This window comes from Hypomesus nipponensis, chromosome 21, assembly GCF_054491055.1.
Source record: "Hypomesus nipponensis isolate SF chromosome 21, ASM5449105v1, whole genome shotgun sequence".
Taxonomy (NCBI): Eukaryota; Metazoa; Chordata; class Actinopteri; order Osmeriformes; family Osmeridae; genus Hypomesus; species Hypomesus nipponensis.
In genome coordinates this window covers 7,830,001-7,857,500 of record NC_140381.1, presented here as the reverse complement: position 1 = coordinate 7,857,500, position 27,500 = coordinate 7,830,001, and the positions used below count along the sequence as shown (strand labels likewise).

The 27,500-nt window shown below is 49.8% G+C and overlaps 1 protein-coding gene across 1 annotated transcript in view; it reads left to right on the top strand.

Moving 5' to 3' along the window:
- Nucleotides 1–27,500, top strand: part of ntn1a (netrin 1a) — a 55,821-nt gene that overhangs the window by 17,439 nt on the left and 10,882 nt on the right. The window contains exons 3-5 of the mRNA XM_084685137.1: nt 16,519–16,707; nt 24,869–25,018; nt 27,175–27,228. Coding sequence (XP_084541263.1) covers nt 16,519–16,707; nt 24,869–25,018; nt 27,175–27,228 — 393 coding nt within the window. The remainder of the gene's footprint in view (nt 1–16,518; nt 16,708–24,868; nt 25,019–27,174; nt 27,229–27,500) is intronic.

The following is a 27,500-nucleotide window of genomic DNA, read 5'->3' as shown; positions in this document are numbered from 1 at the left end:
CCTCTCCCACATCCCTCTGGACATCCGCTCGGGGCTGGGTTGAGCAGGCATGGCTCCCGCCCGGGCATGGCTGGTGATAACCCCCTGACCGGGCGTCCGAGCTCTCGGAAAGGCTTCGGTACACAATGGCCGTCCTGCTCTGAACACACGGACGGGCCGCGCAGGCCACAGGGCGTATCCTAGCTACGGTAGGCACAGCGTATCCTAGCGACGGTAGGCACAGCGCGGGTTCAGGTGTGCGTCCATGGAGACGGAGTTCAGAGTCAGCCGGTCGTTCCAGGAGTCTTTTGCCCCCCCCCCTCCCCCCCATAAGGTTGTCCTCCGAGATGAACTCTTACCCCCAGCCTTTGTCTGAATAAATCATACTTTGAAATTAGACATTAAAAATAATGAGCTGTCCCACCCCCCCCACCCCCTCCTCCTCCTGCTCCTCCATCTTGTCTTCTGGTGGGGGAACTAATACATCCTTAAATCATCTTCTGGACAGATGGATAGATGGAGGGAGGGAGGGATGGAGGGGTGGAAGAATGAGGGACTCCAGAGGGCTTTGCACTGACACAACGCAGTTCTTTCCATTCTTTCCATGACCACGAGCTGGAACATCTCTGCATGTTTTTTTCTTTTCTTCTTCTTCTCCCCTTTAGTTCAAGGCTACCTCAGGGTTCCAGAACAATTTGGAACCGTGACACACTCCCACACTGAGCTTGTAACATTGTCACATTACAGGCACAAATCTGGACTTGGTTGCGCAACTCGGGGCAAGAAACCCTTGCAGCTTCCAAGATTTCTACCCTGGCATTGCAGGCTGGTGACGCTCTTAATCATCCTCTGCTGGCTCATGACTTGATTGGGGTTCTACTCTCTGAACCTGAGGGAACTGTGTGCCCCACCCCCACACACACACGCACACGCACACACACGCACACATACGCACACACACACACTTCCACCCTCTGTGTCCTTCCCACCCCGAATCCAAAGTGTCAGGAACTCTCCCAGTCCGTTCCTTCCAGTTCCTTCAGTCCCCCTGAGAAGCACACCACCCCTCATGGGGGCTTCTGTTCCAAATGGTTAGGGGGTTGTGTGGCGGCGGTGGGTGGTGGGGGTGGTAGGAGCGGGGCCGTAGGCAGCGGCATTACCCAGGCAGGCTCACGTGGTCAGATGGTAACTGTGGTCTCTGGACCCGGTACAGCAATAACACCTCTGCTCCATCAGTGTCAGAAACAATCTACGTGGACCAAACCAGCTGGACGCCGTACCCTTAAACACAACAGCCCCCCCCCCCCCCCCCCTTCCCCTCTCCGGTCCCCCCCGACCCTCCTCCCTCGCCCCGTCCTCTGTTATTCCTGGATGGACGCGGTTCCCCCGTTTTTAGCCCGATAATGAAAACCCCCCTCGTAAAGATGTCACAGTTATGGCTTGGCTCTCTCCATCATGGTGAATTGGGCTTGCGCAATCCTCCCAGTGCAATGCTGGCCTCTGGTCGTGCCATGCTGTTGTTTCCTCATCCTGTGTTGCAAGAGGCTTGTCCTGCGGAGGGGTCTGCTGGTCCTCCCGCGGGCGGCTCGAAACTCGGCAAGGCTTGGCTCTCCATCTGGGGGGCGCGGCATCAAAAGACTCGATTTACCGGACGACTTGCAAGCCCGTCAGGCGACGCGAATCCTTCACAGATCATTTCTCCGTCGGCCTACGGGCGCGTACGTACCGACGGCGCTTCGATGCATAACCTACGTAACCCACGGGCCGGTGTGTCCGGCGCTTGTCGTTACCCTGACGACGGCGCCGCACAACGTCCTGACGTGAGCGTGCCTGCCATGGCCCGGGGGGAGGGCTAGGGGTTGGGGGAGCCTGGCAGGGGGGGTGTGTGTGAGCTCATCCTGCTACACGCGCACACACAGACACACACAGCTTCTCTCCGTTGCACCCTCCAAGACAAACGGCTGGGCAGAGGCAGAAGCAGCCGTCAGCTTCACAGTCCATTACCGGGTCCAAGCGTCCATGGCCGGGGCCTTTGAAGCCCGGCACACACGAGGCTGGAGGAAACATGGGCCTCGGCCCAGAAGTGAATTCCCTCGTATACGCCGCACACACACACACACATGTGCAGACCCGACGCGACGCACACACGAGCACGTGCGCGCAAACCCCTCGTGCCAGACACACATACGCACGCGCCTCTCCCACACGTTCAGACAGACATGTTTGCAGACACACACACACACACGCAGACAGACACAAGCACGGAGCATGCTGTACACGTCCTGTAGGCGCGCCAACATGCACACGCGCGCGCGCGGAACACTCTCAATCACATAGACACGCAAAGGGGCGGAATTCGCCGGCGCCGTTTGTGAAACGGACGGGAGGCGAGGACAAAGCGAGGAGGAATAAAAAAAATAAAAAAAAACAATAAACGTGTCAGGGTCGGCGATGAAGCGGCGCGCCGAGGCTCCTAATTTACGGTTCTAGCGGCTTCCTGCGCACTCCCTCCTCTCCACAGGACAGATGGAGCTCCACGTGTTGCAGGGAGTCAAAAATGCACCCTTGCTTCCACACCCCGCCGGCGACGATGTGAAGGCTGCCCCCCCCTCTCCCTGCCCCAGGGGGAGGGGGGGGCAGCCTTCACATCGTCGCCGGCAAAAGCGAGGCGACGATGTGAAGGCTGCCCCCCCCTCCCCCTGGGGCAGGGAGAGGGGGGAGATAGGGGGAGGCGTTTCGTAGCCACGGCGGCTTGTGTGTTGTATCTGGAAAGACGTCGGAGCCGAGACGGTGTGATTGGCCTACCCGACCGCACGGCGCGACAGAGCGGCCTCTCTCTGTTTACACTCGGGCTGCAGCCCGGAGCCCCAAACGCTCCCTGTGCTGCGGCAGCCCGGAGCCTGGGACTCACGATGAGGCTGCTGTGTGTGTGTGGATGTGTGTGTGTGTGGAGGTGTGTGGAGGTGTGCGTGTGTGGGATGGTGTGGACGCGCGTGCGCGTCTGCGCCTCTGCGTGCGCGTGTGGAGGAGACAAACTGAAAGCTCGGGTACGGAGCTGTGGAGGAGTGTGTGTGTGTTGCAACCCTGAATCTCCGGTGTGGGAATCACTGTACAGTCATGCGGCAAGACTTGAGAGAGAATTTTCTTCGAAACTGTAGGCAGGATGGTTCATCGGGTTAACCCAACTTTCATGACCTAATCGTTATTCATCGACTTATATAAATCAACTTTATTTCCAGCGCAGTTGGATTTCATGTTTCATTCAAATTTCACACCAGTTCCTGTTGGACACTTCAATACGAGATAAACACTCTGCATACTTACTAAACATTGGAGGCAGCAAGAAACAGTAGCTGCTGAGGCAAGCCACACATTTACCACACTGTTCTGTCATTCTCCATCACCCGGCAGACGACTTTTACCTTGTTCTTTACGCCACGCTGTACTGAGGCCAAATCTGCCCCCTGGAGAGCCTTAGCACTAATTGACGGGTTGTAAAAGATCTAGAAAGATCAGGCAGTTAAGTAGCACAGCTTGAACACCCTGAGAGAGGCGGCGGGGGGGGATGGGACGAACGGACGACACACACACTTTCTCTGAGGGGTCGAGGGACGGTTTGTAGAGGAATGTTGGATCGTCTACCCCTCCGTCTTTTCCATTCCTCCATACTTAAATTCCCTCCCTCCCTCCCTCCCTCCCTCCCTCCCTCCCTCCCTCCCTCCCTCCCTCCCTCCCTCCCTCCCTCCCTCCCTCCCTCCCTCCCTCCCTCCCTCCCTCCCTCCCTCCCTCCCTCCCTCCCTCCCTCCCTCCCTCCCTCCCTCCCTCCCTCCCTCCCTCCCTCCCTCCCTCCCTCCCTCCCTCCCTCCCTGTGTCCCCGCCCTCCACGACGACTGAAGTCATTTTCATGCCCCATAAATTTGATTGAGAAAGCGGCCACAGCGTAGGGGGGGCCTCCTATAAAGCAGCGCGTCGGCTTGTTAAAGCCGAGCGCCGGCGGTAAATCGCCGAGGTGACACGCGCTAACGACATCAGCAGCAGGAGCGCCGCTCGCACCTGCCGGAGGGGGGGGGGTTCACCCGAGAACCACGCCACGGCCCTGCCAGGAGACCCGGACAGGAAGTGGGGGGGGGGAGGTCAGAGGTTGAGCACCTGGCGGCGTCGCGGTCCAGTCGCTAATGAGGCAGGCAGAGACACGGAGAAGACCGTAGAGATCGAGGAGAGGGGGGAGAGAGAGAGAGAGAGAGAGAGAGAGAGAGAGAGAGAGAGAGAGAGAGAGGAGGGTTAGAGTGTCGCCGAGTTACCTCCTCGCGTTCCCCTCCCCCTTTCTTCCACTTCTTCCTGTAGATGAAGTCCCTTGCTATCAGTCAAGCGTGGACGTTTGACGTTTACGAAGTGAGCTGGTGCCAGAAGTCGAGGCGGTGAGTTTACAGGCTAGTGGTTAATCAAACATTTTCTAAGAGGGAAGAGCCCTCCATGGAACTTGGTTGGAGGGACACAAAAAGGCCCGGTCTGTCCAGAAAAGCAGGTGATTTGCAGCCCCGCAACAGCGGTGAGAGACGCTCATTCGAAATCAGTCATTCAGCCAGTTACTTGGCGACGGCATTTCGAAAAAGGAGGGGAAAAGAACCCGGTGAACTGCCACCGCCTCAGCGCCTGAGGAATCCCGCGGAACATTCCGGACCCATCCCTTTCGACCGCGGCTCGTCCGCACAGCTCCGAGGCTGAGTCCGACCCCGTCCCATTGTCCGACGTGTGAAAGGCCTTGTCCCGGTCCGAACCCTCCCCCCCTCCCCCCCCCAACCTCTCAACACAGGAACAAAGCACCACCCGCTAGAAGAGAAACACGGAATGGAAACTGCGCGTGAAAGTTCTGCTTTGTGTCTCGCCACGTCAATGACATAACGTGTCGCCGACGCGATGTTGACGGGGATATCCGATAGGCCTGCCAGCCGCACGCCGCTCTCTAAACCCAGACCCAGAGAGAGAGAAACAAAAGCAGGAAAACGTTGCCCTGCCTTTCCCTGCCTGCAGGCTGCCACCGACTCCACCAGCCTTCCAAACGCTGTTTATCCTTCCTGGCTTCCAAACTGACAGTCGGTCCAACACTCGGCTGACCGCTTTGGGTAAAGAATATGACAGGATAATGTCTTCATTACACACTTGGGCGAAAAAGGCCCTACCTAATGGCCCAGAGGTGCCAGATAAGTGTAGATCAAGCTTATACGGACTGAGGGTTAGCTCTGCCTTGCATTGATGCACCCCCACCCCCCCCACCCTCCCTCTCGCCTAATTGACAGTACCAGCCCTGCCCTCAGCCTAAGGCAGAGACACACATAAAGGACCTAGCAACAGTACGTGGGCCGAGAACACAGAGCAGGGAGTCCCATGGAAACCAGACGGAGCCTACATAGACAGGAGGTGATGTTTGACAAGAGAGGGAGTCCTTGTTTGGGGGAAGGATTTGGGCTTCGCCTCGCCCCTTTCTCCGTAGATGTGCGCCTTGCGGTTCCCCGAAAAAACAAGAACGGGGGAAAGAAAATCTTACGAGTGGCGTTTGGAGATGAGTGCTAGCGTGGCGTAGGAGACTGTTAGCTAACGCTTGGATGTTAAACATGGGCCAAACTGAGAAAGAGCAGGTCTGTTTTAGCCAGCCAGGCTTCGACAGCGGTGCTGACAAGGGGGTGGCACCGTGCTTGGGTGCGATTGCGGAAATCGTTTCACCGTTGGGCCGACGCTCACCCTCAATGTGCTCCGGCTCAAGTCATTTGGCTCACGTCCAGCATCACAACCAGGTCAGAATCGACCACCGTTCCCACATAGTTGCGCTGAGGGTATCTGTTTGTTTGGTCGGACGAAACGCTAGACCTCCTAGGCCTTTTGGAATCTGCTGTGAAGAAAGAAACACCGTGCGACCGTCAAGACACATTTCCACGTCTCCGGTCTTCAGCTCCTCACCGTTCGGCGTTTCTAAAACCGCTCGGAAGTGAAAAGCGGACGTGATGGTTTTCCCTACACTGTGAACCGCACAGCCACGTTTGCTTCCTTCCGCATGATGTTCAGCAGGGGCTCCCTCTGACATGCGGCCTTCACGCGTGCGCTCATCCCGCCCCGCTCGGAGGTCCAACATCCCTCTCTGACTGAACCTGTGGGACAGGTTCCCCAGGATAGGCCCAACGTCCACCTGCCGGTTGTGTGACTGCATATCTCAAGATATCGGAGCGATTTGAGCGATAACTGCGTGTCGAGCTGCTTCGAGCTGCGATCCACCTGCATGCCTCATCCCAAACGACCCCCCCCCCACACACACACACACACACACACACACATCCAAACACCCCCCCCCTCCACACTCCTTCCCACCCACCCCCAAACTGTCAGTCCCACGCGCTATTAAGATGGCTGGTCTCTTTGTGGTCATTGTTGAGCGGGGTAGGGGGTGTGTGTGTGGGGGGCGTGCAGACCTGACAGGCCGCAGGAATCCTCATTCAGCCCCCTCAAGGCCTTTCACCAGGGCCCCGTCCTGAATAGGACCTGTCCACATCAGCCTGCAGCCGTGGCATTTTTATGGCGCAGTTCACACACACGCAATGCGCTATCGAGCGCTTCTTAACAGCCCCGGCTCGCCCTCGGCCCCCTCTTTATGTCGCTACATCGTTGTCGTCCCAAAGAAGGGGTTGAGCTCGTTTTTTTTCTTCCTCCAGGCAGCGGCGCTTTATTTAGGAGTTACTCACCCAAACACATGCACAAAGACACACACACACACACAACAGTTGAACATACCCCCCTCCCTCCCCCCGCCCCACCGACTCACACACACAGCTTACCCCCCCCTCCTCCCTCATCCTCGGGACACACTCTTAGACAAAAGACCCCTTGATTACTCAGCAGATTGAGGTGCCACAGATCATAGGCCTTGCAGAGCAGCCTCTCTTTACAAACGGGCCCCATTATGGCGTCCCAGCGTGGGGCGGAAGTATCGACGAGGCCTGGGGGGGCCGGGGGGGGCCTGGGGGGGGGCCTGAGGAGGGTCTCTCCACGCAAGGCTAACGATGGGGCAGGCCGTCCATTAAACAGGCGCTGATGTGGGAAATGGGAGGCCATTAGGCTGGCTTTGTTACTGTCCCACCAGCGTAGCGAGCCAGCCTCCCCACAGAGGAAATGCCTGATTAGCAGCCAAGAAGGAGAAAAGCTGTCGCAGGGGCAGGCCCATTTAGGACTAGTACCGGCTGCTGTTACAAGCTAATTTAAGACTAGTACAGGCTGCTGTTACAAGCTCATTTAAGACTAGTACAGGCTGCTGTTACAAGCTCATTTAACACTAGTACAGGCTGCTGTTACAAGCTAATTTAAGACTAGTACAGGCTGCTGTTACAAACTCATTTAAGACTAGTACAGGCTGCTGTTACAAGCTCATTTAACACTAGTACAGGCTGCTGTTACAAGCTCATTTAAGACTAGTACAGGCTGCTGTTACAAGCTCATTTAAGACTAGTACAGGCTGCTGTTACAAGCTAATTTAAGACTAGTACAGGCTGCTGTTACAAGCTAATTTAAGACTAGTACAGGCTGCTGTTACAAGCTGCTGTAACAAAATGTTGTTACGGGCTGTACCTTACAAACAGCATCTCCTCTTACCCTCATAGTTAAGATCCCAAACACAGTTCAGTTAAGCCAATATAAATATATATATATATATATATATATATATATATATATATATATATATATTGCCTTAACACTTTGACAAGTAACTATAGTTATCAAGATGTACAGGTAGAAATGGAGATGTATAACCTTGCTCCATCTCCTCTGGGTGTGTCTTCTCTCCAAGCTAATTCCTGCTGCTTAACATCAGGCCTAGTTAGACCTAGCCTCTTCATTAGGAGCTCTTAATTAGGAGGAACCGTCGCTCTCACCCCTCCCTAATTGCCGCTGGGGGGTTAATCTGACCAGGTCTTATTAGCCTTCGACACAGAACACCAGAACTTCCCACTGCTAGTGTCCCATCTGCCCTTTGAGGGCAATTGGACAAGCGCTCCCGATACGAGAATGCTAATTGTGACAAACACGTTGATTGTTACATTTGGAAAAACAAAGGAAAAACAAACAAGTTGACTGAGAGAGAAAAATAGTCCGGCAGTTGGCGGGGTAATGAGAGTTAATCGTTTGAAATGTTTGTAGGATACAAACATAGGGACTTGGAGGAATATTCCTGTGTAAGTTCAATTAGAGAAATGTACGGCTGTAACTAGCAGCACACGGGTAAAAAGCATGAGCATATGCCAGAAGAGTAATTAAAAATGTGTGCGTGAGGAATATGCCCTTTCGCTGTTGGAGGACCTTGAGATGCTGAGCCGAGCCAGGGTTATTAGAGACTAAAAAAAGATGGAGGGAGAAAGAGAAGCAAGGCCTCAGGGAAGAGAAGTGCTACCACTAATTGGCCGCGATAAAGAAATTAAATGAGCCTGATATGATCTCAGCAGCAGGCTCTCCATCCTCCCCTCTCGGCCTCTCTCTCTCTCCGGCTCGCCCCCGTCCACAGCTTCAGGGAGGTCTCGCACTGCTCCTGTGTCAGCCTGACCTGCTCCACAAACCCCTTCGAGACCACCCCTCCTCACCCCTCCTCACCCCCTCCCCACCCCTCCTCACCCCCTCCCCAACCCTCCCCACCCCTCCCCACCCCTCCCCACCCCTCCTCACCCCTCCTCACCCCTCCTCATCACTCCTCACCCCTCCTCAACCCCTCCCCACCCCTCCTCACCCCTCCTCACCCCTCCTCACCCCCACCCCTCCTCACCCCCTCCCCACCCCTCCTCACCCCCTCCCCACCCCTCCTCACCCCTCCTCATCACTCCTCACCCCTCCTCACACCCTCCCCATCCCTCCTCACCCCTCCTCACCCCTCCTCACCCCCTCCTCACCCCCTCCCCACCCCTCCTCACCCCCTCCCCACCCCTCCCCACCCCTCCTCACCCCTCCTCACCCCCTCCCCACCCCTCCTCACCCCCTCCCCACCCCACGCCTCACCTCTTACGCCTTCCACGCCCACGCCACACCTCAACCCCTCACCTCTTCCCCACACCTCCCCTCCTTGCCCTTCTCCACCTCCCCACCTTGTCCTTCTCAACCTCCCCTCCTTCTCCACCTCCCATCCGCCTCCTTTACCTCAAGTTTTAATGAGCTCCGACAGCTCTGAGCGGGACAGGAAAAATGAAAATATTTACAGTCCCACTTTATCAGAATGAAACACTGAGCGGATCGAGACTAAGAGAGGAGCCGAGAAGTTCACATTTCATCTGTGAAGATCGAGAACAGGAGTTGTTTAGGGCTTAAACGTTAAAAGATTATGCTGATTGCGGGGGGGAAATGTTCCAGTGAGAGGGCACGGAGTTGATCAAGTACCGTCCCACGCAACCGCTCCCAGTTGTCTTCAATTAAAGGGCGAGTTGCGTACACGCTGACGCAGGCCCAGGTGTGAAGGGAGACAGTGTGTGCAGCCATGTGCCCGTCGTCTTCCTCACGCCTTAACTCAGCAGGCTCCGCCGTGCTCCAATGTGGGTCGCATTAAAGGTGTAGCGTCGATTCAGCCCCAGCTCCTTCCAGAACGTTTGAAAACCGATCTGGATTCGGCCTTGTTATTCACGGGGCTTGTCACCTTGGGTTAAGTTGATCAAAGACTTCAATCTTAATGTGTTTCTTCCTGCTGTGTTCTGTGATCCAGTCAGTTGTTTATATCATACCAAAGGTGGTTTGGATTTGAGTTTTTTCACATCCTGATGGAGGAGGGAGGTCGGTTTAGTTATCCCAATTTAAATAGTTTAGATTTCGTGTTCCGGAAACTTGTAGAGCGATTTTTTCATCCTCATCATTGACTCCTATCATGACGCAAGCCCAGGCGGTTGTGGGTTTTTACCCCCAACATAACAACAGGCTCTTAGAAAAATATTACGTAATTAAATGTTTACTAAGTTTAACTCTGGAAAAAAGGGCAAAGGAAGAAAATGTAATCATGGTTGCCTGTGTTTCAAGAATGTATTGTATTATAAAGTCTAATTTATGGGTCAAAATTTGACAATGCAATATGATTTTATTGTTCAAAGATATAATAATGCTAATTTCATTTAAACAAATATTTGGAGTAATTGGATTTTCTGTTGTTTTTTGGTGCACTTTATTGGTCAATTGTCAGACAATTTAGATGCCTTTTGAAGATTGCTTTGGAAATTGTACACACACACACACATACAGACATGCCATTTGAAGTTTTAACTGTCAACCCTGGCGCAATTACATTTTATTTGATGCCATAATTGTATCCAAAGGGAACGTCTAGAAAAAGGCATTGTTCTATGTATGATGTCATGTAACAAACTCCCTGGAGATGTCTTCCATTAGCCTCCATATTATATGGGAATTCCCAGCAAACGTCGTAGCAGTGTCTGGATCAACAAACACTAAAAAGAGAATATTATTCTGGTGTTAAAAGGAAAAATAAACAAACCAATGCAACTGTGGCAACAGGACTAAACCGGTTGTTGTCATGGAATAAACGATTGGTTGATATGTAGAGAGAAAGAGAGAGGGAATGACAGTCTATGCACAACAACTCCAGGATCCAGTACCATACTGTAGTGTAAATGTTTCCTCTCTCCCAGATCACTGTGTATTTTAAATATATTCCTACACAATGTCGGCTTTTATTATGGGCTTTACAGAAAGTGAGATGTTGGGCTGTTTTGGGAAAAACACGAGTTTCGCACAGAAACGATTATTTTGTCTTTCTAGTTTGCTGTGGAATTCCAGAGCATGTGAATCACCCTGCCCATGGGTTGGTGTGGTCCTGACACATCCAGTATTGCCGTGACTACGAGGCATGGCTAGAAGTAACTGTCATAAACACAGCGCTTGGTAATCACCGCCAAGGAAAGTGTCAACATTGTATTCACCTGGCTGCCTGCCATCACCTGCAAGAGTCTGCTCAACGCAAATGGGAATCGGGATGATTGCTTGCGACTGCTGCACTTACGTATACAGTAATGCTGACGTTAAGCCCGAGTATGAAAATATCTGTATAATAATAAACAATATCATTATGTCTCAATGTGCTTGAAAAGCTCGCAAGGATGTGCTCGGATTGCGCAATGTGCTTCTGGGACTTTTTCTAAAGCACGGCTTAGCACAGCCGTGTGGGTCTGGCGTGCTGGCACATGTGTGCTCTTACACACTTATCCTATCAGCTCGATGTTGATCTACATGTGAGGTAGATTGACAGTGCTCGTCTGGAAGAACGTGTGTCTAATGCTGGACAGGTCTACCTTCCATCGCTCTCTGGCATTGTGTGTGGTGAATTTACAGACAAAGAGAGAGAGAGAGAGGGTTGAGGGTTTAGGTTGGTTGAGGGGTAGTTCTATGGGCGTATGTGAAGCCCTCTGTGACATGCTTGCGTGTAAAAAGGGCTATACAAATACATTTGATTTGATTTGAGAGAGAGACAGAGAGACAGAGAGCGAGACAGAGAGAACGATACTCAATAAACCAAGCTTGCATAGTATAGAGAAAACCAGCCTGGCATTGTTGACTTCGGTTCTGCTCTCCGCAAACCCTACATATGGTCTCAGTCACGCCTGTTGCCCCGCATATTGCATCACCTCTCTTCGACAGGAACGCCGTCTCCTAGTTTAGACTTTGGGAGACATCGCGGTGTTACATTGATTTACAGTCCAGATTACGAAGGTAGGATTAGTCCAGATCATTCCTCTGAATCCCCTTCAAAGTACTGTATGTACTGTACGCTTGCATGCGCGCACACATGAGTACACACACACACACACACACACACACACAGTCACACACACACACGCATGCACACACCCTCCCTGTGCCACTGAATACCTCTCTCAAGCCAAAACAGGGGAGAAGCACAGCAGACACCCAATATTTTCTCATTTTGTCTTGAGGGGGTTTTAGGAGCTAATCTGATTACTTTCAGGGGCGCCCGCAGGATTAAAAGTAAACTGTCCGTGTATGAGCTACCGCCTGTTTGTTTTAAAGCCGAGCCCGGAGAAGCAGGATGGTCTGCAGGGCCAGGGTGTAGGGTGTTGGGGTTTGGGAGGGGATGTTTGGGTGGACGGGGCACCGTGGGGTGGGCGGAGGGGGGCGGGGGGGTGGGGGCCAAGTCCCATCTGGAGGAATGGGGAGAGTATGACAAGTGAATTTGACACTGACTCTAGAACTCTAGATCAACATGTTCGTCCGTCCCCCCGTCCCCCCAAACCCCCTACCTATCCCCGTCCGAACCCCGAATTCAAACCCAAACTGTTCAACAGAGGCGCGGTCGGAGAGGGAAGGAGGGATGGGGTTTTTGCGGAATTTTCGTGTTGTCTTAATGTCAGGCTGTAGTTGTGCATTGTGGGTGGTCTTGGTTTTAATGCAGGTTTGTGCAGCACTACCAAATAATTGTTGTTTTCTATCTGTAGACCACTGGTCTGGCATGACTGCTGTTTTGCTGCAGTTCGCATATGGTTATCTTAGAACTGTTGCAAGGGGTCGGTGCAAATGCTTTCTACATAATCGAGGGAAAGAGATTCTGAGGAGAGTCATTGAGAAAAGTTCAGTGGTTTGAGCGACTAGTGTCCACTTTGTTTGCCTTGAAGCATGCGACCAATGAGAGTGAAGCTTATCACCAGTTAAGTATACAACCCGGAGTCTTCATGATAAGATTCCTCCTTAATTGAGAAAACAAGTATGTGTGCAGGAAATAGGACCGGGTCATTCTGATAGGCTGGGAACCGCTTAAGAAAAACCAGCAGAAATCTGCCAATTCTGCTGGATACATAAACACTGTTTAGGGGCTCTATGTTTTTTATATACAGAGGCAACAGATAACAGCCAGTTTCCCGCTAAAGCCTGCATTTAAAAGACTAAATACGGACCATAATAGTGTCATTCCAAAGGACTTTTGTTTTTCACTTTCTAGAAGTTGTCAAAAGCTTTGGGTAAGCTTATCCTCATCCGGTTAACTCAATTACACGTGTGTTAAAGGTATCAGAAGACACATTTTCACTGCCCACCTGTGTGTGATTAGCCAGTTGTGAACTGCAGCGAGCCGGGGCATTCTAGATGGTTCTAGATGGTTCTAGATGGCGATACCAAATCTCCTCGGCAGTCTTAATGTGTTTTTTATTCAACATTTGCAAAAGCAAGCCTACTCGGTCATCCACATTTCTCTGTATATATTCTACTGTAGCTTTTCGATTTTTAAATAAACCGATCGCATGTACTTATCTGTCCATCTTTCAGACGTCGTAGTTCCACGATGAAGTTCCGCTCACCGCTCAGTTAGGAATGTGAGTCCGGGTTCAGCTGCTCCCTTGAGACTTGAGTACCAGCATGCATAGTTTCGACTTTGTGGTCGCCATTTTGCCATCATGACGCCAATTACAGGCACTCGTATCCTTAAGGTGAAGACGCAACACTGAATGTGGGCGAGAGGAAAAGAGCAAAGAGCACTTCAAAACACAAACTGGGTGTCAAGCATCTGGCTGTGTGTGTTTGTGTGTGTGTGTATGTGTGTGTGTTTGTGTGTATGTGTGTGTGTTTGTGTATGTGTGTATGTGTGTGTGTTTGTGTATGTGTGTGTGTGTGTAAGTGTGTGTGTGTATGTGTGTGTGTGTATGTGTGTGTGTGTATGTGTGTGTGTGTGTGTGTATGTGTGTGTGTGTGTGTGTGTGTGTGTGTGTGTGTGTGGTAGCTAGGAGCTTTGTTGGCTCTGTGGGCCCTAGGTGTGGGGGCTGATATCTTGGCAGCAGTAAGCTGCTGCTTTTGTGCGTCCTCCCTCTAAGGAGCAGCCACCCTGAATCCTATCGGCCCCAAAGAGCAGGTGTTAGGAGTAGCCTGTGTGTGTGTGTGTGTGCATTCACAATCAACACTTGCCCTCATTTGGCTGTGTTCTTATCACAACAATCTCCCAGCCGGGTTCGAGGGAGGGGGGGGGGTCTGTCTGGTGTTCCTCCAGGTGCCCTTAGTTGAGTGTGTGTCATTCCCATATGAGTCTCATCAGCAGTGAAGGCCTCACACGCTGTGTCTATGAAACCACAGTGCTGAGAATGTCCCAGGTCAGCGCAGGTCTTAAAACAACCTGGCTCCTGGTATAATCACATACACATCCCAGCGTGGAGGGTACTGGTCATTCCACTTCCAGTATTAGGGTTCATTTACAATGTCACCAGTGTCATCAGTTCATTCTGTAGTTTAAGGAGCAATCTTTTCACCTGTATTACAGTAAAAGGGTCAGTCAGTTTATACTAATGTACAAAGCAGAATGATCGCCAAAAGGAAACATTTCGCACCAGAGTAGGAAACCTGACAAGACAATGCCAGGCAAGACACACCGGCTAGAATTTTTGACTGTTTTTTAATTAAACGCCGTCGGGCGAGAGAGAAAAAAAACAAACTCCCACACCGACGCGATTTCAAACATCGTTTCGCGCTCGTCATACTTCTCATAAAACACCGCGCCGCTCCTCGCGTTCCTGTCTCGGTACGAGTATCAAGTCAGGTACCTGTAATCCACCTCAGAGTACGCAGAGATCCCCCCCCAACCCCTGAACCTGTATATCAATGGAGACAGCACACTGACAGCAGCTTGACAGGAGTCTGTGGGGGGGATTGAGTGTGCTGGGAACACACATCGAAGAGGCTCAGAGTTCACATAAGGTGCGCTTGGCTCCTCTCCTATTGTGAACGATGTATCTTCTGAAACAGGACACCTGCAAACACACACGCACACACACTACGGTCCAGATTCCCCCAGACACTGACCGGGATAAACCTCATCCTAGAGTGAGAGAAAGATTTCAACCTGTTTCGTAGCGCTAACTCAACAATGCGACATAGGCTCCTTTAGGTGGAGCATACTTCATCCAGGTTCCCTTGTTCGAAATCCCTTTTCCGTTCATGAGGCAGGGAGCGAGGGAGTGGGCAGAATGTAACAGAGACTTCTCAGCTGCTCTGGGTGAGCAGTGATGCGCTAGTTAGCTTCCTCATGCTAATCCCCGTGCCCTCCAGGCAGGCTATGCAGGCTTGGGAAGGATAGGTTCGTACCCCGCGAGGCCCCGGGAGCAGAGGGCTTCAGTTGAGGCTAAAGCCCAGGCTAACTGAACCTGTCAGAGGGCGAGAAAGACCGGGAGAAGAGCGAGCGAGAAGGAGAGATGTGCCGAGAGAGAGACACAAAGGAGCAGAGACAGAGAGGGAGAGGGAGAGAGAGAGAGAGAGAGAGAGAGAGAGAGAGAGAGAGAGAGAGAGAGAGAGAGAGAGAGAGAGAGAAAGAGAGAGAGAGAGAGAGAGAGAAGCACTAGGGGACAGTACTAATTAAGGACCCTGGTGTCCCTGGCCCCTGCCAGATTATGGGGAACCTGACCCATATATCAGGGATTGCACTGTGTGTTTGTGTGTGGGAGTGTGCAATCGCACAAGCATATACGTGTGGAAGCACAAGCCCCGGAGACGGCTTCCTGTGCTAAGGAGCTAATTACAGTATCAGTTCTGACGGCAAACACACTCCAGCCCTGCTCCCAACCTGAGGAAACTGAGAAGGGCTCCAGCTCCCTCCATGATGATAGGCAGATGATACCGAGACCCACTTTCAGGGGGAGGCGTAGCGGAGAGTTGGAGGAAACACGGCCTGATGTGTCAGGGTCGTTCCCAATGTAGACACTATCCCTCCCTCCCTCCTACCCCACCTCCCTCCTTCTATCCATCTTACCCTCCCTCTATCCCACCTTCCTCCTATCCTCCTTCCTTCCTTCTTTCTTTCCTTCCCTCCTTCCCTCCCTCCCTCCCTCCCCCCCTCCACCCCTTCCCTCCCTTGTCCAGTGCGGTAGGACACGGAGTGGGCTACATTGCCACAGCAGAACTATTCGGCGTCCGGCAGTAAATAATGCATGAGGCGTGGGCCCGCCGCCTCGCCGGCGCTTAATGAAGCACGTCGGAGGGAAAAGCGAGGGAGCGCTCATGAATAAACATCTGCCGGCTAATTAAACTCCACGGTAGCAACTTTATTCATTAGTTAACAAGCAGCGACGGAGCTCCGTACGGGCGAAGGGGGGGGGGGGGGGGGTTTGGAGGGCGGGGGGGTTCTGGGATTGGGAGGAGAATGTGGGAAGGAGAAAGAGAGAGGGGTGCAGAGGGAAAGAGGAGCTGACCTCATTAACGGAAGACTGTCACTGCTCCTCGTGCTGGTGCAGACCTCAGAGGGCTGTGGGGATCTGATGTGGTTTACAAACAGCAGCTCGGAGCAGACTAAGAGCTACTGCTTTATCAGGTGTATGTATGGTCCCGGGCAGGAAAGCTAGAGAGGCGGACAGCTTGGAGAGGCTCACTATACTTTCTAGGAACGTAAACAAACGGAACCGATTGTAATGAACATGTCTATCTCTATTATTTCCCTTCCTCCCTCTCGACACCCCAACCCCCCCCCCCTCTCTCTCTCTCTCTCTCTCTCTCACTCTTTCTCACTCTCTCTCTCTCTCTCTCGAACAGCCTGTAACTGCAACCTGCACGCCCGCCGCTGTCGCTTCAACATGGAGCTGTACAAGCTGTCAGGGCGGAAGAGCGGAGGGGTCTGCCTCAACTGTCGCCACAACACGGCTGGGCGCCACTGCCACTACTGCAAGGAGGGCTACTACCGGGACCTCTCCAAGCCCATCTCCCACAGAAAGGCCTGCAAAGGTACGACGACCTCGCCAGCCCAACTCATGAACATTCTTCTGGCCTCCTGAGGGAGCGTACTCACACATCACATTCAGTATCATAGGAAAGGTAGGGCCAACCTTTTCACTTGATAGTATCCATGCACTGCATAAAGCTAGAGAGAGTAAAAACCAGAGGGATAGGTGAGTTGATAGTTGTTATGCAGGTAAGAGAATCCTCCGTTCAGTTCAAAGCTAATTATTACACGACCATCTTGTGATCTTGTTCCTCGGGTCGCATTTTAAAACAATTGAGTGGAAATAGGAGTTTTGGAAAGCACAGTAATCCACACATTCCAGGCCTGTCTCCCCCCCCCCCCCACCCCATCTTGGTCTGTCAGCGGAGATGGGTCTGGGGTCTGTGGAGTCGTGGGGTGTGGAAGAGGCGGGGGGTCCCTCACCGACACAGAGTTATTTGGATTCATCTGGGGGAGGGGGCTGACAGGACAAGCAAAACAAACAGACCTGAGGTGCGAAGTGATCCCTGGCGCAGGTCAGAAATGAGCAAGAGGATTGTTTGTTTGTGTGTGTGAGGCAGAGCACACTCCCCACACAGGTGTGCTCATCATCGCGTAGGCAGTAGGGGTGAAAAACGCAGACATGCTCTGCCCCACTCCCCCACAGGTTACTGGGGTCACAGACAGGGGGAGAGAGACACAGAGAGAGAGAGACGGAGAGAGACACAGAGAGAGAGAGACGAAGAGAGAGAGACACAGAGAGAGAGAGACACAGAGAGAGAGAGACGAAGAGAGAGAGACACAGAGAGAGAGACAGAGAGGAGAGAGAAGAAGCAATGTTTTCTCACCTCTTCTTTAGCTACAGGGAAAGATAACAGGAGATGAAGCCCTGTACAAACAAGCCTGGGGGATAGCTCAAACGTACCCCCACCCCCTCCCCTCCCAACACACACACACACACACATACCTGCTCTCCTTCAGATCGCTTTCCTCCAAGGGCACTAACCCAGAGGGAAATATTAGCCGGCTGCTGACAGTTTAAGCCTGTGTTTTCCCACATCATTCACCAGGAAGTAAATAAATAAACCAACCAGCCAATCAGTCAGTTTGACAGGTAGGCTCTCCGAGAAAAAAACACACACGCATACACACACATCTAAGGCAGAATCCGTTGGCAAAGTGGAGTCAATTGCCAGATAAATTGACATAAACACACTTCAATTGGAGGGAGGGATGTGGTTGATGTGTATTGATAGATAATGGAAATAAGTGTTGCTGTTTGACCCCTAAGTGGTGTTGTGATGACTTGCTAATGTCTGTGTCCATATAGCAAAGCACTTCTGTGTCCTCATGGTTCCCACAAACCTTTAAAAAACCTTCAAGTCACAGTCAAGTTTCTAGTACTGTGACCGCGTGCTCCCAAAAAAGTCTGTCGAGTTGGTATTATAAAGACATGCAGTGCATCCACACATTTAACCCTGTCACTGTGTCCCAAAAACAACCATCTGGCATGTTCTCTCATTCTCTCATTGCATGGAAATAAGTGTCGTAACAAATGGCACGAAGCCTCAACTAAAATATCCCTCCATCCCACCATCTATCCATCCATCCTTCCTTTGGTTATTCCAAACTGACTCCTGTGGCTTTGGGTCCATTCTCCTGTCGACTGGGAATGCAAACAGACATTCATCATGGGGGCCTTGTGTGTCCTTAACCCCTAGACTCTAAGACAGCCTGCCTAATCGCAAGGGACTCGACCCTGCCTCTCTCTTTTTTCAAATGTCATCCTTTTTTTTTTTCTTTTTTTTTTTTTTTTACATCCCTCGTGTACGAGACTTGATTCTTTTAGCATCCATATCTCACCCGTGTACGCAGGGAGTAGTGCTTGTCAGAGATGCCTCGGGGGTCCACAGATGCATTGTGACACAGCAGGGTTGAACACACACACACACCGTTTCTTTGTCCATGAAATTGAAAAGGATTTCGGAGTATATCGTCGTAGGACAGGCATGAATGTACGCAAACTGAACTGTGATTTGTTATAAATTGACTTATTTCTCACATCCGCCTGCATGTCACAAACATGCAGCACAACGTGGTTCTGCACTGGCCAGCAATTATGATAAGGGGGAAGGGGGAGGGCCTTTAGCCCGTCCCAGGTGATACTGGACTCTTTTCTTCCCCTTCGATTTTTTACATTAGAAATGATTTGCTTTTCTTGGAGAGCTAATGAATTCCTCTGTTCCTCCCTGCAAGTCAGAGGCCACGGAGGACTTGCAGGAAAGCTGAATTAGGGTCAACACACCAGAGGAAAGCCGTTAATGTATTCACCACAGCCTCCTCCAGCTTAATCCAAACTCGGCAAGGCTGCCAATCAAAATCGCAAGTTGTGCGATAAAAGTTTTTTTTCTTTTTTTTTTTTTGCGAGCGTAACGACAGTTCTCCCTCCATTGAGGTTCGGCAGGAAATGAGTATCCGTCCAATTTTTTTTTGTTGGGGGGGGGGAACGCATGTCTAATTTAGTGCGAGGAGACTTATCGTGGTGAATAATGAATTGCGTTTGTGTCAAAACAAGTTGTCAAAAGCTGTGAAAAATGCATCGAAGTGGACCTCAGGCATCTGACTACAGTTAAGGGTGCCCTACAGTACGTGCCTGTAGGGGATCCTAGGGGCTCTACATCTCTCTCAGCCTCTGATAACTCATGCTACCGACTTGGAAATGTATAACTATGTGCCTACTACTTCATTTTCTTCATCTCCTTCATGTCTTTTCTTGGCCGGTCTGCAACTCTTTTTTTACTCATGTCCATGGCCGCTGGGTGCACCAAACCTTTCCTGGTGAAAACTTAAGACTGTTGCAAAAGGCATACTTAGCTGTGTGATCCTCTGTTCGAGTTCTTTTGGACTTTAATTGTGATTGTTGGATCTCTTTTTGTTTCAGAGAAATTAGGAATACTTGTGTCAAAGTATCTTTTAAACACACTTGGCTTCCTGAGAAAGTTGCGGAACCTAGTTCAACATGACCCTCACCATCATCACTTTTATCATCCTTCACATCAACATCTCACTCGAAGCACATTTCTCCATGTCCCCTTTAAACTAAAATAGGTAGGCTACATCCAACTGCATTAATGGAGCGTTAGCATTAGTCAAACGTATCAAACCCCCAATAACAGGCAGTACTGCATGTGTACTGTACATATGGTAGATTCCCTTGTTGGTATTAGCTGGAGCTGGGAGCATACGAACAGCAGTCCCCTAGTGGCCCATGGCCTCGCATGCTAGAGAGTAATTATAACCGGGTCCCCAAATTAGGAAACGATAATTCATCTCATCCACATGAGCCACTTCCTAGCTGACGAGCACCCCCCCCCCCCCCCCACCGTTGCCTCACTCAGGACCCAAGTGTAAACAGATTTCATCATCATTTATAAAATCGTCAGTTTACCCTAAGCAGTTTGGTTCAATTTAATTCTTGAAATTTACCAGAGTTTAAGCCCCTGACATAATTACAAGCGAACATTGTCCAAGTTCTACTGGGGGGGTGTTCGATTACATCAAAACAGACCTACAATAAAGAATCTGTGGTAATTACCTGAAGGTGACAAATGATACGAAGCATGATACCCCTGGCTTGCCAGGTTAAACATTTTCGTCAAAACTATATCTGGAATGAAACCGGGAATGAGTTAAGATATGACTGTGTCACTAAATTACCCCCTGTGTCCCCCTCTCCTTCCCTCCATCTCTCTCTCTCTCTCTCTGTCTCTCTCTCTCTCTCTCCCTGGTAATGAAGTTACCACATAGGGCTTCCTATGTCAAACACCTTTATGTGCCGTCACATGCTTACCTTGTAAAATTCTTTCAAGTGGGCCGTATCATAACTCAAGAGAATTCAATGAAACCAAAACTGCGGGACTAATTTCTGTTCATTTCGACAGAGCCTAGGCATACGCACTGTGCTAAAGTGACAGCAATTAAGGCACCCGGTTATTTATTGTACTAGAGAACCTTCCCTGTGTGTGTTTTGGACAGAATGAGAGCTGTAATAAGCAGTACGAGAGGGTAGAGTACAGACTCTGCTTTTATATGAGAAACACTATCCCCCCCAGTAGACTCCTCGCTGCCATAGGAAGGAAACTGAGCAGCTAGCATAGCGTCGATGCTGAGAATGAACTGCGCTCGGTGGCTGGAATTGAAGCTGCCCAGATTTATGAGCTCTCCCCTCATCGACTGGTGCGCAAACAAGGTAGAATGTGTTGAGTTGGAGCGCCCCTCAGGACCACTTGGAGGTCTCGCACTGCCTTGTTTCGTATCCACGGGCTCCTTTTGGCGTTAGCGAAGATGAAGTGGAGCATGCTAAAGCAGGCTGATCCAGGCCCACGGTAGTCCGAGTGAATCGGATGGAGTGGTGTACCTGCTGATAGCTCGCAGGTGGCCAGGCTGTTAAACTAAACATATAGAGGTGGGCATAGTGGGGCGAAGTGGGCGATGAGGAGTCTCTGTGGGTGGTCTAGGAAGGCATTTGGAGTAGTTACTTATCTGGTCAATTAAAAGAGTTTGATCCTGGCCCTGGTTGTTATGACACCACTGTTTCCATAGTTGTATTATCAAGATTCAACAAAACATTAACAGAAAGATTATCTCCCCTGGATTGGAATGGACCTGCCGGTGCTTGGCCTAGTTGATGGAAGACAATCAGTCAACCACCAGTTTGTAATTACTGCTACTGGTGGAGCCATAAGGAAAAAATGTCCTTGATTGAACCTGGGTCAGCTGAATTTGGGCGGGGGCTGAGTGGTTAGGGAGTCGGGCTATTAATCAGAAGGTTGTTGGTTCGATTCCTGGCCGTGCGAAATGACGTTGTGTCCTTGGGCAAGGCACTTCACCCTACTTGCCTTGGGGAGAATGTCACTGTACTTACTGTAAGTCACTCTGGATAAGAGTGTCTGCTAAATGACTAAATGTAATGTAAGATAACATGCTAAAGTTTATACTATTCTTCCAGAAGACTATATTAACCGTAAATAAATTGGGTTTGTGACTTTAAGTAAAATATTGTTTTTCATGACTTCACCCCTGTTTAACATTTCTAAATGTACTTGTGTTTTCCATTAAGACTACACAACACTTGTTTTGTTTGCACATAAAATACCAATTACATTGCAAGAATATGGCCTTCAGTCCAAATGTTAGAGTATATGATTATCACAATTGCCAACTGATCATTTGAATCAATAAAGTGCAATAAAACACCAAACACTAAAACCAGAGAGAAACTCCCTGTATAAACTTGATATGTAATTGAGAAAGGCTGATGTGTGATCTAACTATCCCGTTATTTCTCATTTTTGTACAACCTCCACGCATTCCTGCGGACTCGTAGAAACCTAATTATAATAGAACCCAGCCCAGGCTTGCTTGGAGCCCCTTCATCAGCCAACAAATTATTCTTATTGGCTCCGAACGCTCAAAACGAATGGGGGAGTGGAGTTCAAACTTCAAAAGCCAGCTTTATGGTAAAAGATTGGCAGGATTTTGAAGTTCTCACATTGTGCAATCTCGTCTCAACACAAATCCGCTAAAAGCAGACCGACCCTCCGCCCGGTTGCCTTTGAAATGTCTCCCACACCCACCCCCATTACCCAGAAAATATTTTCACCCTCTTTTTTTCCCATGAGCCTCCGTACGCCAAGAGCTCCTCACGTTCAGGAACTCAATCCCCATCTGAGCATCTGCAAATGTCTTCATAGAGAAGGATGGAGACATTTACACACAAGGCTAAGCCTTCACCTTCAGAGGCTCCACCAGTATTTTAACCACGAGCCGTAAAAAAAAAAAAAAAAACTCCCCTGGCTCATATTAAAAAGAGCTCTGCGCTCCATGGCTGTTCACCATGAGGCCACAAGAGCACCCTCTCGCTCGCCCCCCCTGCTGCAAGTGCGAGCGGTCGAGGAGTGCGGAGGAGTCAGTCCAGTTCTCCTGTCCGCCATATCTCCCCCAGCCATCTGGAGTAGCCGTGAAAGGGGTTAGCGTAGCCACTTAAGCGCTAAGTTGACACCCACTTAAAACTTCAACTCTCACCCTGGTCCCTGTGGGCTGAAGGCAGTCAGGAGGCTCGGAAGTTGAGGAGGTGGAGAGAGAGAGAGAAAGAGAGAGAGAGAGAGAGAGAGAGAAAGAGAGAGAGAGAGAGAGAGAGAGAGAGAGATAGAGAGAGAGAGAGAGAGAGAGAGAGAGAGAAAGTTAAGTAGAATGGTTCCCACCTGTACACCATGTGCGGAGCACCTTGATTTACTGGCAGGCCTAAGCTGCAGTTATTGGAGAGACGCTCTTAAAAACACACACACACACACACACACACACACACACACACACACACACACACACACACACACACACACAGGCTCAGCTCTCTCTCTGAAGCTCCGACCAGAGATGCACTTTGCCCAGCCTCCCCTCAAACACCGCTGACAAGCTCTTAAATTTACAGGCCTGAAGACACACCCGATTGGTCTCTGCAGTGGTTACAGGGTTGATCTGAGATGGGTTAGTGTGTGTGTACCCTATAGTCCTGCTACTCTATTGTCAAACATTCAGAAAGAGGCAATGAAACCAGTGAAAGATTGGACTGATAAAGTGCTAATCGTTACACACGCTTTAAAGCCGTCGGCTGATAGGACCTCAGATTCCCCCCTTCCTGTTATCAGATTAAGATAAGAATAGAAGAAACAGCTGACTCCCGTAATACTGAGACCAGAGAGAGCGAGAGGGGGGGGGGGGTAGAGAGACCGGTAGAGACAGATGTGGAGAGAGAATAACTGACTTCTGTATTCTCTGTCCCCATCAGTTATTTAATTAATAATTAATAATAATTAATTATGCTTTGAAACAATTCAAAGTAACATGACCAGGATCCAAAAATCTATCAAATAAATGTAAAACTCCCCCCCCCCCCCCCCCCAAAAAAAATGACAAAACCACAGAGATCATACTATGTTACTAACTTCCTTCCTGAGGCTGTCGATCAAATAACCTTGTCTAATAAGACAAGAAAAATATGATTGTCTCTTGTGTTGGATGAACTCAGCGATTGAATAACATAATTATAATATCGATGGAGACATTTAGTACCAGGCGTAACGTCAACAACATTCTCCAGTGCGGTCAGAAACAAGAGAGCAACCACTAAATAGCCCACCAACCTCAAATTGAATCATTCAACACGAGACCTTTGAAGGTTACGTTGGTGACAAGTGACACTAAGCAGAGATTTAGGGAGGGGCTCTGTGAACCAGGCTGTAACACAACATGGTTAGGTTTCTGTAGAAAATAAACATGGAAACAACATGGGACCCCCATAAGCCAACATTTCAGTCTTAAGATCTTTAAAGCTCCTTAAAATACTTGAAAATTATTGAAATTTTGGAGAGGAAAAAAGGTTTCATTAGAATTGTGGATTCGCGGAATGTACGGCAATTTCTGCCACCAAAGACCAAAAAAAATTCATTGAGTAACAAACACAAAAATGGCCAAAAAAGGAAAGTTATGACAGAAACAACAGTTACTTTCAACGTTGACAGCGGTTTTGGCAACCAAAAGAAAAATGATGAAATATCTGAAGCATATGTCTGGAGTAGACCCCCCCAGATGGAAGGGAAACATGACATTGATGTTTTGGACTGGACTCAAAGCACCCAATTATTCTGAAAACAGACAAAAACAATTATCTATCTTACTTGGTCATTTAACAAACCCCCCCCCCCCACACACACACACACACATCCCAACCCCCCTTCCCACACACACACACACACACACTTTAATGATTAGGTGTATTCAAAGTTTATTCACAGCAACTCATCAAAATATCAGTTCTCTCTATGCTCTAGAAAAAGAGAAAGTTGGGATTTGTGTGCGGGTGTTCTAGCAGCCAAATCAAGTCTGTCACATTGTGGAACCAAGGTAACCTCACCGTTTCCTGCCAAGCTATAGCTTCACCCTCTCTGTCCCTCAGTGCCTCCTGATCCTCCTACCTTGTTATTGCTGCTTGTTACTAGTGTGCACTCGTACCTGCGTTCTCTATGTGTGTACGTATGTTTTTTGTGTGCCCACCCAACACACACCTGTGTGTATGTGTGTGTGTGTGACCACTCACTGTTCTTCTCCTTCTTCTGTTTCTCACAGCATGTGATTGCCATCCCGTGGGCGCTGCTGGCAAAACCTGTAACCAAACCACGGGCCAATGTCCCTGTAAAGACGGCGTGACTGGTATCACGTGCAACCGCTGCGCTAAAGGCTACCAGCAGAGCCGCTCGCCCATTGCCCCCTGCATAAGTACGTGGAACCCACCTTCATCTTCTAACCACTATAGGAAAATCTTTTAGTCCGTCTTTGGGTCAGGTTACTGACCTCTGCAGGATCACCCGAAAATGCACACACACACACACACACACACATGCACTCTTGGATACTCTTGTTAACTGAGAAATAGACACAGAAACATCTCCGTCCAATCTTTTTTCTCATTGGTTTCCTCAGACAAGCGCTTAGCCTTACTGGGAGTAAATCTCACCGCTGGAATAAGCACACCATTAAACCCAAGCCGTCTCAGGTCAAGGTCGCCCCGTCTGTCCACTATCTCGGTCACCGTAAATCTCGAGTGCTCAGCCCCGAGTTCAGGGCCCTGTGTCTTCAGCATCTCCAGAGCCTGGCGTGGCACTCTTACAGCAAAGCAGATATTGGGATAGTCAAATATTGATCCTTGTGAAAAGTAGGGCTAAATGTCTGAGGATGTGTTCCGTATCAAGACCTATCCCTCGAGGCAACGGTCATGTTACGACGACAAGGACGACAGGGGAAGCAGGGCACGAAACAAGGATTTAATCACCCTTTGTTCAAAGCTCACAAAACAATACGTTTTAATTGGTTGGATATGTTGTGGCGGTGGAAAAGCTTTCATGAAAATCGATAATTGTGGGGAAGTATTTGGTCAAGGTCCAGAGAGGGATTTGTAAAAGCCAAAATCTCATAGGAGATCGGATGTCTTTGATTTTCCTGGGAAAGTCACAGACTTGGAGGAGTGAAACATGGCGAGAGGGGCCCTAGACTCACAGCTGAATCAGGAGAAAAAAAGATCACAGTTCTCAGATAATTGCTAAATAATCTGCTTTCGCTTTTTAACAGCACATCCATTAAACTCAGGGATACCAATACTCAGTGCCAAGTTCCATTTTCACAACAGGAGAGGAGTGAAAGTGCAGCCCCGACCGATACCTCAGGGTGTCAAGGGCCGTAAATCCATAGGAGTCAATTATGAGAAACAGGCTCATTATTAAATCTGGCACGCGCGGCTGAACCCTGATGTGTTATCTTGAGAGAGGACCGAAGGGGTTGATCGACAGTGACACTGGGAGTCAGGCTTCACGTAATCCAGGGACCTCTGGGCCACTGGCGCCATTGTTTTGGCAGCCATTGTTTTCTTTTGTCGTAAGACAGACGTTTCAAATTCTTTATGGGAAAAGACCTAATTATATTGACCGTTCGATGGCCATGCGCGTCCGATTAGACCCAGGCAAGGTTTTGATTAATGGTGTGTATATAAACAGAACATGTCATGTACTTTCGGGAAAGACGGGAAGACGAAGGAAAAGAGGCCAAAGACGGAGCGATGGTGCCGAGCAAACACGGTGGATTGTTCCGGATCCAAAGACTTGATTCTTTCTTTCTGTCTCTGTTCACCGCGCAAACTCTTCATCCGTGCACGACCACACAGTTGCTTTTGTGGCCTCTTTCTGTGATTTGTATCTGTTCATCCTTTTCCTGTTTTATCGACGTGCCACGATAGAACAACTGTGTCATCGTTGCCCTTGCTTCCCCTTAACCCCCTGCCCCCCTTTTTTTTTTTTTTGGTGGGCTTCTCCTTCACCAATGTAAAAATTAAATAACAGTTTTCGTTGTGTGATCTTCTGTTACCATTCTGCTCCTTTGGAGATAAGAGGAGCTCACTTCATGCATGACTACCCTGAGTGTCAATTTCCTGACCCACTATGAATACCACGGTGTGATGGAGGGTTGAGAGAATCAAGTCTTGGGACGTCACAAAAACCGCAGACAAAAACATTTCCGGGGTTGTTTTTTTTTAGCACAATACAGGTAATAGAAGGTAGGGAGGGAGGTTTTGACACCCTTTTGACTCCAGATCATGCGATTGCGTTCTTCAGTTGCCTTTGATCTAATCTTAAGGTATCTACACTTGAGCCTGAAAAGAGGATAACTTGTAACCCAATCCTCCAACAGCAGTATGAAAGCGGTTTGAGAACCGTCACACACTAACACCAAAGCTTGTCTGCTGAAAAAGTGCCACAGACCCTTTTCACATGATTTATACACTGATAACCAGCCTATTATTGGAACTGAATGGTTTCCAGGAAATTCAAGCAAACTGAAATTGAACTGACTACTGTTTGTGTTTGTATTTTACCCCGGAGCAGAGATCCCTGTTGCCCTTCCGACCACCACTGCCAGCAGCACAGAGGAACCATCAGGTTAGTACATCAGTGTGTTCTGGGAAATCCAAGTGTTTCGAGTACAGGATGAATTGGGATCCCTCTCGCCTTCCGCCCCCCTCCGCTACCTCCCCGTCAGACAGACATCATGAATAGGAAATCAATTAGTGCGAGGCCTCGGGAGGTGGTTTCTTTAATCTCCTCCTCTTCATCCAGTTAATCAGTCTGAGTGCAGCGCAGTGGGGTGTTGCCGCGGCACAGCACGGTAGCTTGTTATTGTTGATCTGTTGATTCTTGTCTTCCACTTTGCT